This window comes from Astatotilapia calliptera, chromosome 4 (assembly GCF_964374335.1).
Source record: "Astatotilapia calliptera chromosome 4, fAstCal68.1, whole genome shotgun sequence".
Classification (NCBI taxonomy): Eukaryota; Metazoa; Chordata; class Actinopteri; order Cichliformes; family Cichlidae; genus Astatotilapia; species Astatotilapia calliptera.
Window position 1 is genome coordinate 18035266 of NC_137425.1, and position 16622 is coordinate 18051887.

At 42.2% G+C, this 16622-nt stretch overlaps 1 protein-coding gene across 7 annotated transcripts in view; it reads left to right on the forward strand.

Annotated features, from left to right (window-relative positions):
• The window catches only part of LOC113020883 (neuronal-specific septin-3-like), an 83033-nt gene extending 69503 nt beyond the window's left edge, over nucleotides 1–13530 (forward strand). For all 7 annotated transcript variants that reach the window (XM_080300342.1, XM_080300343.1, XM_080300345.1 and 4 more), the window contains 9 exons: nucleotides 4263–4472; nucleotides 7255–7383; nucleotides 7496–7577; nucleotides 7866–8003; nucleotides 9330–9447; nucleotides 9895–9990; nucleotides 10095–10191; nucleotides 10853–10904; nucleotides 12188–13530. In XM_080300342.1, the coding sequence (XP_080156468.1) occupies nucleotides 4263–4472; nucleotides 7255–7383; nucleotides 7496–7577; nucleotides 7866–8003; nucleotides 9330–9447; nucleotides 9895–9990; nucleotides 10095–10191; nucleotides 10853–10904; nucleotides 12188–12329 (1064 nt within the window). In that variant the 3' untranslated portion in view covers nucleotides 12330–13530. The remainder of the gene's footprint in view (nucleotides 1–4262; nucleotides 4473–7254; nucleotides 7384–7495; nucleotides 7578–7865; nucleotides 8004–9329; nucleotides 9448–9894; nucleotides 9991–10094; nucleotides 10192–10852; nucleotides 10905–12187) is intronic.
• The last annotated feature ends 3092 nt before the right edge of the window (nucleotides 13531–16622 follow it).

A 16622-nucleotide genomic window follows, 5' to 3' on the forward strand; every position in this document is an offset into this window, starting at 1 on the left:
CGAATGTATTTGCATCTCAGTTTGGAGGCCTGTGTGTAGTTAGTGAGGAATGCCCCAGGCCCAAAACTGGAATAAATCACAATCTCTGCAATCCACACTTTTTTTTCCTCCCCTCCTTCTCCCCCTCTGCATGCCTTTCTTTGTCCTCCTCTCACTGACCTTATCTTGTTTACCTCCCCCCTACTCAACGACAGCCATCTTCCTTTTTGCTTCTCCTCTGTATCTCATGCCTATCTGCACACGTCTGCCTTTTTTTTTTTTTTTTCTCTCCACACTTCGGTCTTCTTCTTTTCCTTGTGTCTTGCTGTTTTTCTCTGAAATGCTTTGCTGCAGAGATGAGACTTCTGGCTATATTTACAAAAAAGCAAAGCAATCTGATGCCGCTAGAAGCAATAAAAGAGAAAACCTCTTTAGTGCCTGTAATTGAAAACAGCATCACAGTGAGTCACTCTGCTTTCCAATAGCTAAAATAAATTTTGTTTGTCCATGATGCAGGGGGAGCAGTAGAGCTAAGGAATGGCATGGCAAATGTGCAAGTCATCCAGGGGTGATTTATTACCACTAAGCAAGCAACAATGGAAACTGACGTTTTTAAATGACCCTTAATTGTCACTGAAAAACAAATCTGATTCATCCAAACTGTGCTTGTGCTGTTTGATCAGCAACATAAGCAAACCTATTCCACAACTGTCATCGCATTTTCTCTCAAATGTAACTTTTGCATGCCCATTTCCCATCAGACTTGAAACTAGTGGGGGGGAAACATAAAATGCTGAGTTGAGAAGCGGCCCAATATAATTATTCTTAAAAGGCTGTGGCCGGTTGAAGCCATCTGAGAGGCTCATTTAATCCACCTCCAAAGGATTTACACCATCAGTTTGCATGACAACATATTAAAATACCTGAGGTTCCCACAATATGTCATTCCTTACATCCCTATTTGACTCAACAGTAATTTTTTCAGTCAGCCCATTGTGTTTGATAGGTTTGAGGTAATGTCCAACAGCTGTTAAGCCATCAGGGCCAGACATTTCCAGGTGGAGGTAAAAAAAAAATAATGTTAACATTTATAAGGCCATTACTGGCTAAAAACCATGACAGAGGGTGAATAAATGGTCAGTGTATCCAGATGCTTTGACACACTCTCTGCACCACTGATACGATGCTTCACTCACCACATCGTAGGGTTTGTAGTTTACCAAAGTTGGCTAAAGGTCTAAAGAGGTGTCCTACCCATGAATGAAGTGATTCATTTTGATTGTAGAGAAGAGTTTGGTTTCCCACGGTAGTGGTTCAAGACTCCTTTTGTGTGGTGTTGTGATGTTTGGCAAGTTGTTTATGGTGTTAAATTCTTCTTTGACTTGAGAAAATCAGTACATTGGTTTCATGAAGGACAGTTAATCTTTTGAAGAGCCTTTGTGCTCCTGGCTGGGAAACCAGTTAGTTACCACCAACAACTCTTTCTGTCCGTCTCTCATTCACTCTGTATCTTAGCTTTTATAATTCCCACCCACAGTGGAAGATGAGCAAATAGTAACTGAACATTAAACAGAACAGACATGCTGCAGAGGTGCTGAGCATTGTTCTGAAATGAGGCTCATTTCAGGAAGTCCTCAGACCAAATACTGTAATTGATTGTTTCCACAAAGGTTACACAGAACCAAAAACCTCCATAAAACCTACTTTTTCTTCCTGTTTTAAACCCACACTGATCACAAAATGAGAAGTGTGCATACCAAACTGGAGACAAGTGTTGAAGCTCAGAGGCTGGGAATGAGGACTGTGCTGGGACCGCAGAAGTAAGATCTACAGTTGCAATAAAAAGAACAAATTTCTTTTATCCCGTTTTATGCCCTTCGAAAATGGGTCGATGCTCAGCTCATGGTTGTGCACGAGTCCTGACAGTAAAGCCTTTGGATTAGATTAAACAGGTATCCAAGTAACTGACAATCCACCATCTATTAAATGTTTCAGCTCGAACAAAAGATTAAGCTTGTACAGATGATCTTCTCATCATTATATTTTAGTGCTTTGCAGGTGTAGATGCTGTTGGATGATATGTTAAGTATTCCATCTTGTTCATTTCATGTCTCTTTCCTTTGATGCTTTCCCTGGTATCATGCCTTTGAAGCTCTGTTGTTGGAGCCCTGGTTGCCACAGTGTCCTAACTCCTGCAAACATCTCTGTTTACAGCACAAAGCTGTCGCAGGAAAAAATCAGCAAGGGATTTCAGAGGGAAAATACATGGTGTAGAGAAGAAGAGGATGGAGGTTTTGTATTATCCAGCACATTTAATAACAAAGCTAAAAGCCAAATGAGTAGCAGAAAGGAGGAGGGGCTCAAACAGGAGAGATACAAGAAAACTAAGAGTTGGTGTGCAATAGGCAACACCGATGAGGGAGGATCAGTGTGAGCAGGGAGGAAAGGGTGAGGCTGAGGGGAAAAAGACATGAGCGAAACAGGGGAGGTGTAGAGGGGAGGTGGAGGGCAGTGAGTCGCTGTAAGTTGCTGACTGACTTTTGGAACAGGATGAGGAAGTGGTGAAGAGGCCAGGAGAGCTGCTTCCATAGGTGGGTCTCTATGACACATGGATGCACACACAATGGAGCATATTATAAAAGCAAGACTTAACGTGTTAACATGAGCTAGTTTTGAGTTTCTACAGCACTGCCATTCCTCAGATTTTTCTTCTTCTTCCATTAATCAGTGCAGTGCCAGTTTGAAGTGTGTTGACTTTTCTACCAGCCTGTTGATTTATTTCCCAGAGTGATACGGGTGAACTGGCCTGCTGTCTGGACTACTTTCTCCTTGTAACGGGTCGAGTATTCGCTGGAATCCAAAAGCTGTTAAACTCTTGGCAGGCAGTCCAGGGGCTGATATTTGCATGTGTACGTACAGATCAGCTGTGCGCTCAAACAGAGGAAACTCTGAGTGTGTGAAGTCAAGGCAACCGGCATGTTTAAAGGCACAAAGTCAAGCATGTACTCAGGGCTTTTGTGTGTGTTAGCCAGGTTAGCTGTGGGTGGATCAGGTTTCAACCTCACCAGTCTCACTCTTTTCCACTCTCACATTAGCAGGACAGTAACACTGCACTGTAGAGAGCAAGGGAAAGGGAGGCCTTGCGAGGGGTAGCATGGTACATGGACTGTGTATCTAATGACACACGGACATAAACACTGCCGTCGTGTAAATTTGTCACATACACAGCTCGAGAGGTACGGTGACTTTGGCATGCGCAGACCTCAGTGAACACATTAAAAGTTTAATATTTCTCTTGTGATTAGACAAACATCTGCAGGCATTTCACAGAAGGACATGAAGTTAATCATTACAAAAACAAAGTGAAGAGATGTCGTTCTGCCAATTTTAAACTACTCTAATTCCACAGAGCGAACTTTCTGATAGTTTTACTTTTGGGTTGATAAACTGTTCTGGCATGAGACCAACCAGGACCTTGAAAGTCAGGAGGTGCTTTTAGTTGTTTTTCTGTCTGTCTTCTAGACAGTCCGCTACATTTGTTCCAGACTGAAATAAACAACAACCATTAGATGGATTATCAGAAACTTTTGTGCAGACATTCACTAGAAGATGGATCCCAGAGCTTTCCTCTAGATATAACAATAACTAATAGCACTTTGTAAACAGTTACAAAGGGCATCACAGGTTGAATAAAACCAAACATTAAAGATGCAATGATGTGCATGGCCACTTGCACAATTAATCAAGTTCCCCCCTATTAGGCAAACACACAGGCCATTTCAGCTATAACTTGGTTTTTTGTGCCATCAACCATCCAAGCTGTTGTTTAACTGGGTGTTCACACGAGTTTTCCCAGTCAGGGATGCATTTTTCTGACACTGCAGGAATCCCCTATCATCTTGTTCAAATGTGTATGTGTGTTATTAACAGATTTTACTGTAGTTTAATTCTACTGATAGCTTTTCTTCTGAACTGCCAGCACCTGAAGAGCTGCTTAGCTGAACTGGTTTGTTCTATAACAGGAAGTTGTCAATCATTACATATTTCAGCACTATGACAGTTTGGTGCAGTACATTACTTCCTCCTATGGATTTCCAAGGAACCAAGAATCTTGAAATTCTTGTAAAAAGTCCTCATTTTGTTTTTTTTGTTTTTTTAAACCTCTCTATCATTTTACTTGCAGTACCTGTTTTCACAGATGCGTCATTTATCTGTTATTGCTTCTTCCATATTATACTTGTGAGTAACTCAAGCCTTCTCTGTTTCTGTTTGTGTTACATCAGGACCTGAAGTGTTTTCCAGCTACAGCAGCAATACCATGTCTGAGGCGGTGGTGCCTGATGCTATGGTGTCCCCAGCAGTGGGTGGACTGTATGGGGAGAAGGCTGGCGGCCCCATGTTGGACTTCAGCTATGTGGGTATCGATGCCATTCTGGAGCAGATGAGGAGGAAAGCCATGAAGCAGGGTTTTGAGCTCAACATTATGGTTGTGGGTAAGCAGAGCCTGTTTGCACTCACTAAAATTCCCAGATTTGGTTCGCACAGTAGTTGTCGGTCACATAGCATTGCAGTGATCAAATCTTTGGCTGCTTATGCACTCACACATTAAAAGAAATGCATGTGAAGCATTAGAAATAATTCCAGGAGTTGCCTTTGAGTAAGACTTTTGAGCTGGTGCTTCACTGTGGATAACTACTGCTAGCAAATGTTCAGGTTGAAATAATATTTCCCATCTTTACTCAAAAGTGTGGCCTTCTGCAAATAAATGGTTGCATTGATGGTTGTATACACTTAAGTCTCACAATAACCTCAGTTATGTATAACTAGAGCTGAGACTGAGTCATGATGCTTTTCTTTCTAATCAAGTTTAAATATAAGCCTGAAGCTTTTTTCTTTTATTTTGTTTTTTTTAATTGGGCATACTCATCACTGTGATCAGACACCTTTAAAATAGGAGCTAATTACACACCTCAGGATCAAACAGGCCACCATCGAGCCCACCCAATCTCACTGCTTTACGTCTCCTGCATGTCGTCTCCACACATGGTCTGTCTCATCCTCAAATAAAAAAAAATGTGCTTGAAAGCAGCCCCAGGCCTGAGTGGGTAAACACAACTAAACAAAACTGGTTTCCATGGTTTTTTGGGTGTCTTTTTTTTTTTAAATATCAAGGTGAAATTATTTAACTGTATCACAATGTAGGAACAATTGATGGTTTTTAAGAACTGGATAATTGGTTTGGCATCTTTATAACTGATGGTTTTTACCTGCATAGAGGACTTTATGCTCCCCTCCAAAAATTGTAGCAAAAGTGAAACGAAAATCAACAAAAAAAACGCATTTTCACTGGATTTTCATTATTTTAATTCTCATCTGTTAAACAAATGGAGTGATAATGGACTGATTATAAAACATCAGTCATGCTTAGGCCCAGGTGCAGTAGCTACAATCTAACAGTTTAAAACTAACAGAGCAGGTGGATTTACTTCCTTGTCTATAAAGGAAGAGGACACCCGGGGGGAAACCCCTACATCCAAACAGGATAGCGAGACGATAGAAAGAGAACAAATTTTTTGGTAAGATAATGAATTGTGATAACTTTGAGTGTCATTTTTAAAAAATTTCCTTCCAGCTTGTTTGCTTTTTCTTGTGAAAATGTTTGCTGCCAGACACAATTTAACAGTTTAAAAAGCATCTGTACGACTTTGACCTCATACAGAAAGCACTTGTGGGATTTTGGCACCACCTCACTGTTTTGTGATGGTTGTTAGCGGTAGGATGATGGATGCAGACACTTTGGAGAAAGCAGCTGTTGGAGCAAGTTTGGACACGGCTCACAGTGGCATTAGTACTGCCAAAGCACTGTAGCAGATAAAATGCTAATTTCCACGTGGACTTTTGAGTCCTTTAACTTCCAGCTGTTGAGCTTCATATTTGTTCTGTGAATCCGTGTTTGCGTGGAGTGTGTGCTGCTGTGCATGCGAGTGCATATCCATAAATCAAAGTTCTGAATGTTGACTTAACCTGAGGTTGAACTTTGAATGGTCATTTCCCAGTGGGCCCCTCCAAACAGCTCTTCATTAACCCGTGGTGATGTTAGCATGAGGTCCAAGGGTCACAGGGGGTCTCATCCATATAGACAGACAGCTGATAAATTAAGTCTGTTTCAATTTGCCCGGATGGGGGAGCATTTTATCCTCTTACTGTAGCAAAACAAGAGCATCGGTGTTGTTATCTGATCAGAAAGTGTCTTGAACTGGTAGTTATAAGATTAAAGGAGTTACATTTGTGTATTTCTGGGTGTGGCTGTTGCAGTCATGCTATTTCCCCTGCTGTTATTTTGAGTGGCTCATAAGTGCCATATGTCGTATTAGCATTTTAGGGCTATTAAAAAAAAGCTTTAGTGTTTCATATGCTGCTGCCTCCACAGGATACCAAAGTAAAACTAACCTCCATCCAAAACAGCATCACCATTCACAGTTAATTTACTAGTGAACACTCCCTTTGCTCATTTTATTTTATTTTTTTTTCAGTTCAGTCTCTGCTTGTCATCTAGCCCCAGCCTTTCCTGTGCCATTTTTCCCAGAGGTTGATGTTGCGGTTGTGGTGGCCCACAATGTCATTAAGCTGCTTCCCAAGAAGAATTCCCGCAGTCAAACATACTCCAAATAAACAGTCATGGATTTCAGCTTTAGACACTAGATCTCGTTCTGCTAGGAAACTCTAACCAGAACCTGCAGCAGGTGGACAAATCAGCCAAACTCATCGAGGCTGCAGAGCAAAACGGGGACTACTATCACAAGCTGCAATTACAACGGAGGGACTGGATCTCATCCCACATCCACGGGATGAGACTTGTTGAGAGAGGCAGCTGAGAGAAAGGAGCTGGAGAAATTAGACAGGGGAAACGCCCAAACTCTTGTGCACATGCAATCGTTGGAGACTTGTATAGCAGATGACAAAAGACAACCATAGGCATAGCAGTTGTGGCTGTTGCTTGTCCTGTCCTGCTGTTGGCTCATTGCAGCTGCCCCTTTTTCTCATCACTTACTGCATATGAAGTAAACTGGTGTGCTTTGTTGGCAGTGTTTGAGCAGACAGGTGTCACAGCTTCTGAAATTGTTGGAGTGAAGCAGGGTCATTTTATAGAATCTTGTTTGGCTTTATTATGGCACCATTGTGTAAACCGTTGGCTCCCCACTGTGTAAGCAGTCACTGTCGAAGTGTTTTTTTTTCTCATTGCCTGTCATTTTTTTGTTTGTTTTTTGCTTACAGGACAAAGCGGCCTGGGAAAGTCTACTCTGATGAACACGCTGTTCAAGTCTAAAGTCAGCCGTAAGTCTGTGCTGGCTACAGCCCAGGAGAAGATTCCCAAAACAGTGGAAATCAAGTCCATCAGTCACGGTACAACTCACGACAACTGGCTTATGCCCATCTGCATTCTCACTGCTTGTCTGTGTTACAGCAGTTTGCTGCTGTGCTGGCTCACAGTGTTCTTATGTGCTTTTGTTTGCAGACATCGAGGAGAAGGGTGTAAGAATGAAGCTGACAGTCATTGACACACCAGGCTTTGGAGACCAGATCAACAATGAGAACTGGTAGGCTACAACTTAACGTTGCTGCAACAACCATATAAGCATTATAAGAGTTCATAATGACAAGAGTTTCTAACCAGATGTCCTCCCCTTTATTCTTGCTTTTCCTGCTTTCTTACTTTACCTGATCTCTATCATTGTCCTTCCTCCTCTTCTTTGTCTCCCTGAGCCCCTCCTCTTCCTCCTTTTACTGATCTGTCCCTTGTCTTCCTTTTCCACCCCCTTACCCTTCTTTCCCCTCCCTCTTCTCTCCTTCTCCCTCTTCAATTATCTTTCTCCACCATGGCATAGCTGGCAGCCCATCATGAAGTTCATTAATGATCAGTACGAGGCGTACCTGCAGGAGGAAATCAATATCAACAGGAAGAAAAGGATCCCAGACTCCAGAGTCCACTGCTGCATATACTTCATCCCCCCAACTGGACATTGGTAATGACACACCACAGTCGTAGTTTTAAATCTCAAAAAGACACATCTAAAAAAACATCAGTGCTGATTCCTGTCACACAAGCTGTTCTTTATGCTCTGTAGTTTTCTTGTAAACAGACATTGTGTTTTCTAAAAGTCTGACTTGGTGACAATACGAAACAATTACATCAACTGGAATTTAAATAACTGCTGTTGTTACAGACAGCAACGCTGTGCTTTGCCTGTGCATGTCAGCATATATTGGTATAGGCTGTCTTTGTTCTTAACTTTTTAAATGTGAAGCAGATCTCTCTGCCTTGTTACCCCCTCTTATTGAACACACACAAGGACTCTCTATCCGGCCCACACACTCTGGAGACATGGGCTGCTCTCGCCAGGCCCCGAAGCAGCTCAGTATCCTAAGTTTTTCCCTGGACCTCTCACAGGCCCACACATCTGGCTCTCATCGAACCGTCCGGTTTACTCTCCCTCTCAGCGCTCTCTTGGTTCAGACCTGCACCGATCGGAGCTCAGGGGGTCTGGGTATACTAGCAGAAGGAATTAGGCGTTCGGTGAACACATGATAATTCACCATGCAGCTCATAGTTTCTTTTATATTCCTATTTTTTCATTGGTGTAACTCGAGTCGAGTGCAGCGACTGGTCTTGGGAAAATGTTGAAGCAGCTGTGGACTGTCATCCCCTTTGGAGCACGCACACAAAGACACAACTGATAACAGAGCAAATGCTGCACCTCTATTAATTTTTGTCTCATGGCATGTCTTTACTCAGGCAGGGGCCTGGTGTGAATGTCCCCCCCCCCCCGTCTCCAGCAAGCAGCGTTTCATGTTGATCCAACACTGCAGATGTCACATGGCCCGGCCAGCAGCTGCTCCAGGCTTGCCTTAAAAAGCCTAATGGGGGAGAGGCAGGAAGGACACAAGAGACAGAGACTCTGTGTGTGTCTGGGTGCATGCAATCAATTCTGCACTTTTGTCTTTCTCAGCGTGCTCTTTCTCGAGTGCACAAGCCTTGTTGTTGACAACGAGCAGCCTGTGTGAAAGAGTCGTTAGCCAGGCCAGAATCCGCTGCTCTAACCACATGCAGATGCTTTCTCAAACTGCGGGAAAGGCCTTAGCTGCTTCCCCTAACTGTATCAAGCAGATGTTCACATACTCTGTGTAATGATGGGTGCATGATAAGAAGTTGGAACTGTAAATGTTCCTCCATCTGGGACGTTTCTTAGGAACATCTGCCCTCTGGTGCGAGAGCTTTGCGTTACAATTTCCTGTGCTTTTGTTCTTAAATCTAATGTCTTCCTCCCGGTTCTCTCATGTTGTCTCCTCAGTCTTCGGCCTCTTGATGTCGAATTCATGAGACGTCTGAGTAAAGTGGTCAACATCGTCCCAGTCATTGCCAAGGCAGATACACTCACGCTGGAGGAGAGAGACTTCTTCAAAAAGAAGGTAACATCTATTAGATTTTAGTGGCATTGCAACTTCTCTGAAGTATCCCTATATTCTTTTACCCTTTTGCTCTCTGCTTGCCTTTACTTTTTTTAAACAGCTGACCCCTTTATGAGGTTTTTATTGGCTTTGTTTTCAAGGATCTCAGGATTTCCCTTTCCCTCATTAACACACTCTGTGTGCACACAGGTTTAGGCGTACATCCTGTGAGGGTTTTGTGTTTTGTTTGTTGCAGTTAGCGACTAAGCCCAAACTTTTGGCATAGATTAGTGTTAATGCAACCTTAATCTGCATCCTGTGCATATTTAGGTACAATTGTTTGATCTCTCAGAAGGATACATCAAGAACAGCCGCCTAATTAGTCCAGAGATTAAGAGACTTGTGGTGTGTGTGTGTGTGTGTGTGTGTGTGTGTGTGTGTGTGTGTATTTGAACATGCTCTAACCAGATCAGGGAAGAGCTGCGAGCCAATGGGATTGACGTATACCCACAGAAGGAATTTGATGAGGACGCAGAGGACCGAATGATCAATGAAAAGATCAGGGTAAGGGCAGCAGCATCACCAAGCAGGACTTTGGGCTCTATCTGAAATCCATTCTGTAAGGATTTCTAACTCTAATAGCCGTTTACTTTTAACCTTTTGAACAGGAGATGATCCCATTTGCTGTGGTGGGAAGTGATCAGGAGTACCAGGTCAACGGCAGGAGGTTGCTGGGGAGGAAGACCAAGTGGGGAACCATTGAAGGTACAACTCTCGTTTGTATTTATATTAATGATGCACTTTTAGCAAAAAAGAAAAGGGGGGAAAAAAGAAGGGAGGGTTTCTGGGAGTCAGCTGGTCACAGAGTGTCAACAATGCTCCATTCAGCTCTCCAGACAGCAGTCGTGTGCCATGTAGCTGACTCAGGCCTCCACCAGACAGTCGCTATGAAGACGCCTGATTGTTTACTTGGTGTCCCAACCTCTCTCATTCCCATACAAAGAGTATGTCTGCTGAATCCTCACATTGGATATGCACTGAGCAGAGAAAATGTGTAAGTTTAGTCATTTTTAATTCCAGTTTATGTTAGCTACTCCAGACAGGAGGCCCCACCCCTTTATCAAGTGCCTCATAAAGGAAGTTTAATTTCCTGCAGAGTGTGCCTGTGCTGACACACACAGGCACACATCATTGGGAAATTCTGATGCAGTTAATCTCCTCAGAAAATACTCAAAGTGGATGAAAGCTGCAGCAGGTGAGGGCAAGATGGCCTGCTGCATGGAGCCATCACACTAGGATCACTGACTCCACCTGCTGGACTCTTAAAGAATCTCAGCACCAGCTATTCATGAAGCTTCTGCAGCCTGTTAGCACCTGTTTTAACTCCCGTTTGATCATTTCTAACTCAAAGCTTCTCTCTCTGCAGTTGAGAACATAGCCCACTGTGAGTTTGCCTATTTACGGGATCTCCTCATCAGGTGAGTGCATGTTGTCTACTAGTCTGCAAGTCCACAGGTTTATGCCAGATGAGGATCTGGCACAGATTCATCATAAATAAAGGGATTTTTGTAATTTTAGACACAGAGAGGGAGACTCAATCTGCATGTGGTTGATCAGTCTCATGAATCACATGTGTCACATGTATGTAGTAGCAATAGGAATGAATATGTAAGTGTTTTTAATAGAGCTGCCAGTGTTAATGCGTTAACATCTGGAGCGCAAAATGACGCAAAATCCCTGAAATGTCTCTGTCAACGCAATTCGGGCAGTTTGTCCAAAGTTAGTCCATTCTGCGCTCCTGATTGGTTAATGGCGTAAAAAAATTTTAATCGCAGTGATCGTGATGATGCGTTAACATTGACAAGAGGCGTCCTGCTTCAGTGAATCCACCTGTTTTATAGTGATCACAGTCCCAGTGCAGTAAAAGCAGAAACGCAAATTTGCAGAGGGAAAAACTGATATGAGACATGTTTACAGGCACAAAGTGCAAAAAAAAACCATGAGCTGTTGTCTGTAAAGACAGCTGGAGTGATTCAAGTCAGACACACACAACAGTTAAAGACACGGTTTGAGCGGTTTCTGTCTGACACTGCAAGTGTGCTGGTAGTTCACAGGTACATGCTGGATCAAGGTGGATTCAAAACCGTTTGAGGTTATTGTAAGGCAAAATAAAGGACACAAAGGAGCAGGAGGATGTGTCCAGTCAGCATGTTAAAGTAAATGTAGTTTTTATTTTCAAACTCGAGATAAAGTGACCATAGTTTCCTGTCGTGTGCTCGAACATTGCAGTTCTTAGGATGAGTGAAACGTAGAGAATTGGTTTCACTGTCTCTATATACCATGTAGAAATGGTCTGTAGTTGTGTTTTTCGGTGTTTTAGGTAGTGTGTTTGTGTTCAAGAATGAGACTGCTTCAGTTTGTTAATATAAATTTTGACCAGCTCATCATCTGAAACTGCAAATCCAGATTCAGTTTATATAGAACAGAATAAAATTGCCCTTGAATACATCGAGAAACACCATTGGAAACTTCAGTTTTTCAAGTTTTTGAGATCCTCGTTCATTTAAACAACTTCTCAGTGTGTGAACGAGCCTCTTTAAAAATCCATATATACAAAGGTGTGTGTTTTTTACAGCAGTAATTATCTGTCCACACTTTGTACCCTAAATTTTAAGGTGGTTGAGTAGAAAATGTAAAAACTGTGATGGTTTGAGATGGACGGACACTTCTGTGATGCCACAGTGTGTGTTTTTGTTTGTAGGACCCACATGCAGAACATTAAGGACATCACCAGCAGCATCCACTATGAAATGTATCGCGTGAGGCGCCTCAACGAGAATAACACGATGGTGGCTCATGCCAACGGTATCCCAGAACATCATCTCACCGCCCACGAGATGTAGACGCCGCCTGCCGCCATCACAGCGTAACTCGTTTGTTCTGAGACTCTGATGTTCAGCAACAGTCCTTCAACTTCACTCCAACCCACTCCACTCCAAACCTCCTGCCCCACCTCACAGGGTGCGAAAAACTCAAACGCCTGCCAGAGGGACTTCATTATCGGTGACTTTTGGTGGCTGAATGGACGGTTTATGTCAGTTTATTGCTTCATGAATAAATCCCCTCAGTATCGCTGACCGAGAGAGGGATTTTTACCTGCTTACAGTTAATATTTGTGGTGCCAAAATTTCAGCTTCCACCAAACCGAACGAACTGACACTGAAGTGCCTTAAAACGTAACATATTAAACTCGTCCACTTTTCTTTTTGCAGATTTTGGTGTTTTGTTTTTAGCAGCGCCTGTAGGAATGTGGGCCACAGTTTTGTTTTTTCCTCTAAGCACACACTTATAGCGACGTGTGAAAAGTGATGATACTTGCACTTGATCACTGCATAAAGCATGTTGGAGAAGGGCCAGGCAGCGCTTTGCCAACATGTAACACACAGTAATGTAAAGTGTGAGCAGTGCAGCTTCACTCAGCTCTCTCCCCCTTAGTTAACCCCTCCCCCCCCACTCCCAAAAAAGGGTTATCAGAGAGCACCTCATACGCTTGACTTAACTTTTCTGTCGCAGCTCGTGTTTCTCTTTAAAAGTTGTTTTTAATTCCCACTTATAAATGTCATTGTTTATGAATAGAAATATCTTAAGAGTGATTTAAGATGATAAAGTATTTATGCACGATATAAAATGTGAACGCCGTCAGTTGTAGTCCATATATTCAGATTAGTAACACACACACTTCCCCTGCTTTGGGCCCGTCATGGCGCCTTATTTATTGGAGGGTTTTTGTGCTTTTTCATAGCATGTTGGCCAAAACTGGAAAGAGAGCACGGTTGTTGGTGCCAGGCTGACTACATTTCGACGTTATCCAGTCCCCTTAAATTCTTCTTTTTTTAATCTAGTCTTCCACTGACCAGCCCACTTTGTTTTTCCTCCCATCATGTACCGAGGATCTTTCTTTCATCCACATATTACTTCCTAAGCTCTCACTGTCATGCTCTGTCCTGTATATTCGTCTGTGTTCTGATACATTTTTGTACTTGTATTATTGATAACAAATTTTCTTTTATCTTATTTGAAAGAAATAAAGATTGAAGTTGTAAATATTGTTTTTTTTCTTATATTTTTACAATGCCTAGAAGAAGTCCAGTCAGCGAAAGAAGTCACTCCTTAACGTTTAAATGTATACACTGATGACATTTTAGATAATTTTCTCCCACAATGGCTTTTCCATAGCATTTAATTGCAGGTGTAATTCACTTACTGGAGCACTTTAATTGCCGTGTCATTAAACTTCTTCTTGATTAGCCCCTGAAATCAATATGGCTGCCTACTAGGTCAGTGCAAAGCTGATTAGTGCTAATTACTTGAACGCATGAGTGCATCTTTTCTTCCTCGGCACGACATTGGAGAAGGCGAGACCTTCGGGATCAGTGAGGGTATGTGCAGACGTCAGCGCCCTGAGGTATTGAAGCAGCAAGAGAATGTAAATGCGGCAAACAGACTCGTGTCAAGTAAAATATTTACTTTGATTCCTTTTGAAGGACTTGACGCCAGTGGAATCGGCCCAGAGGGAACTCCAGTGACTCTCAGGTCTAAACTGAAGCTTCATTTGCAGCTCATCAGCTGTGACAGCTTGGAATATGCCTGTGTCATCAGTTGATGAACCTAGACCTTCGGTCCCATGGAAGACACTATTTCCTTAGTTAAAGCCAAGAGGTGACTTTTTTTTGGCCAGCCGCTGTGGTTCAAATACAGATGGGTGCTGATCTAAGAGTGCTGGGTGAAGGCTCCAGGAAGAAGTAGTGCAGTGGCCACAGAGAGGCTACAAGAAAAATGTGAAGAGCTCAAGCAAAATACAGACAATCTGTTTAAGTTAACAGACTTATCAATACTATAACTCTTGTTATAGTATCAGATCCCCAGCCATCAGATGTGGCTGGGGATCTGATGGATTTTAATTCAGTATTTGATTGAACAACAGGTCTTTGGTGGTCTTCAGTATGCTGAGAGCAAGTAGAGAATAAATGTAATAACAGATTTAACACTTTTTGTTTTGGTTTTTTGTTGTAAATGTCCAGTTTTAGGATCACATATTGATGCTTATAGAACAATGAAAAAGTTTGCAGCCAACAGGGGGGAAAAAATCAAGGAATCTAAACACAGCGCAAAAAATAAGGAAATTTGTGTCTTTGTTCTAACAATGCTTCCTGGCAATAAATCTTACACTCTGGGAAAGCCTGTTTATTTCCCCGTAAGTGTTGCCACATTTATAAGGAAAATGCATTTGTGGGTTACACCCATGGAAAAATCTGCCAAATCTTCTCTTGCCAAACAGCTTATTCTGCTACTAACTCTTGTTTGGTGTAGTTTATTGCATGTGAGGATCGAAGTCTGACAAAACAAGACATCTTGGAAATTTAACAAGTTATTCAGTTAACAGAGATGCCTCAGTAACATGTGGAAGAACCATACATGCCCACAGCAGCCTCCTACCTCTGCCTCATGCCGGTCAGCAGCTTGGTCATACACTGCTGTGGGATGGCTTCTTCAACCAGGATGGCATGAGCGGTACAGTCCTAGACTGGAGATTTGAAGCCTTTAATGATAACTCGTTCTTCCAGTAAGGAAGTTGCAGCATCTCTCCATCACACTGCCTACACCAAAAACTGTTACCTATCTGTGCACAGTTGGCAATCTTCACACTTAAACTCCATGATCCAACTGCAGCAGAATCTGGACTTACTGCTGAGCATAACGTTCCTCCACATGTTCACGTTCCAGTGTACATGTTGCCGACACCAGTGCAAACGGGCCTGACGGTGAAGAGCAGTCGTGGCAGGCCTGTGAGGCCAGAGATTGTCTAGACTAGATGATTGTCGCCACCTGAAGCTCAGAACAACACTCAGTCGCAGAAGCTGTTTTCCGCCACAAATGCATTTTCCTTGCAAATGAGGCACCACCATTCAAGAGGAAATAAAGAGGCTTTCCAGTGGTATAAGATTTATTGCCAAGAAGCATCATTACAACAAAAGAATAACTGATCAAACAGTTTTTATTTCTTACTCATCCTCAGCAGGGAAACAAAGACTTTAGATTGTAGTAAAACGCTTTAGACCCTCCTTGCACCCACAGAGGTCTGAGAGGTTACTGTAATCTGATTACTTTTCAGGTAACAAGTAAAGTAAGGGATTACTATTGCAAAAGCGGTAATTAGATTACCGTTACTTTCCCGTAGGAACGCTGTGTTACTGCGTTACTAAAACCGTGATTTTTTTTTTTTTTGCGAGAATGTCTCATGACAGTGACGTAAGCAAGTGCGACGTTAGTGACAACAGCTGTGTGCAGATCAACAATGGATCACATATCGATTGTGGGAGAGAGTATGAGCGTGCAGCGTTTAAAGCGTGGAAGTACTGACCTTACTTTGAGTTTGATTCCATAAAAAGTGACAAAAACATTAGTGTCCATTGTGCGTGGGAAGAAAACTTTTTACAGCGAAAAACCCCCTAAACTTCCAAGAAAACACCGAGTGCGCAACGACGTAACGGGAAATTCACAGAGAAACTCGCGGATTCTTCAACTGACCGCGGCACACCTGCACCAGGGTAAACCTCCGCCTACCGGAGTGCTGCTTTACAGGTGAAAATAGAGCAACAGGACCGCTGAGTCTTTGACTTTATTTATATTCTGCTGTGTTTTACTTGCATCTATTTGAAAGAGTGAGTGTAAACACAAAAAATATTTTATTTTATGTGCTGGAATGTGTAGGAAATAGGTTTAAATGTTAAACTAATTTATTCAAGTCAGAGAATGTTGCATATAATTTAATTTTTGCTTGATGCATAAAGTTAAAAGATTAAAAATAATTAAAAAAACTTTAAAAAAAGATACTTTTCCATTTGATTACATTTTGTATGATGGATTATGCAGAAAAAGTAGAACTGGGCTGAAAGAGCTATCGCTTTATCACCTCTTCAGGTTGTAAATCGTGTTTTTAAAAAGTAACTAAGTAACTAATTACTTATGAAAATAAGTAATCAGTAAAGTAACGGGATTACTTGGGGAAGTAATCAGTAATTAGCAGGTTAGTTTCACAGCATCGGGGTAATTGACCTGGGTTGGAAGTTTGCCACCTTCATAGCAGAGAAAACCCAGGCCCTGAAGTTACCTGGATAAGCTAAAATCTGTTTTGT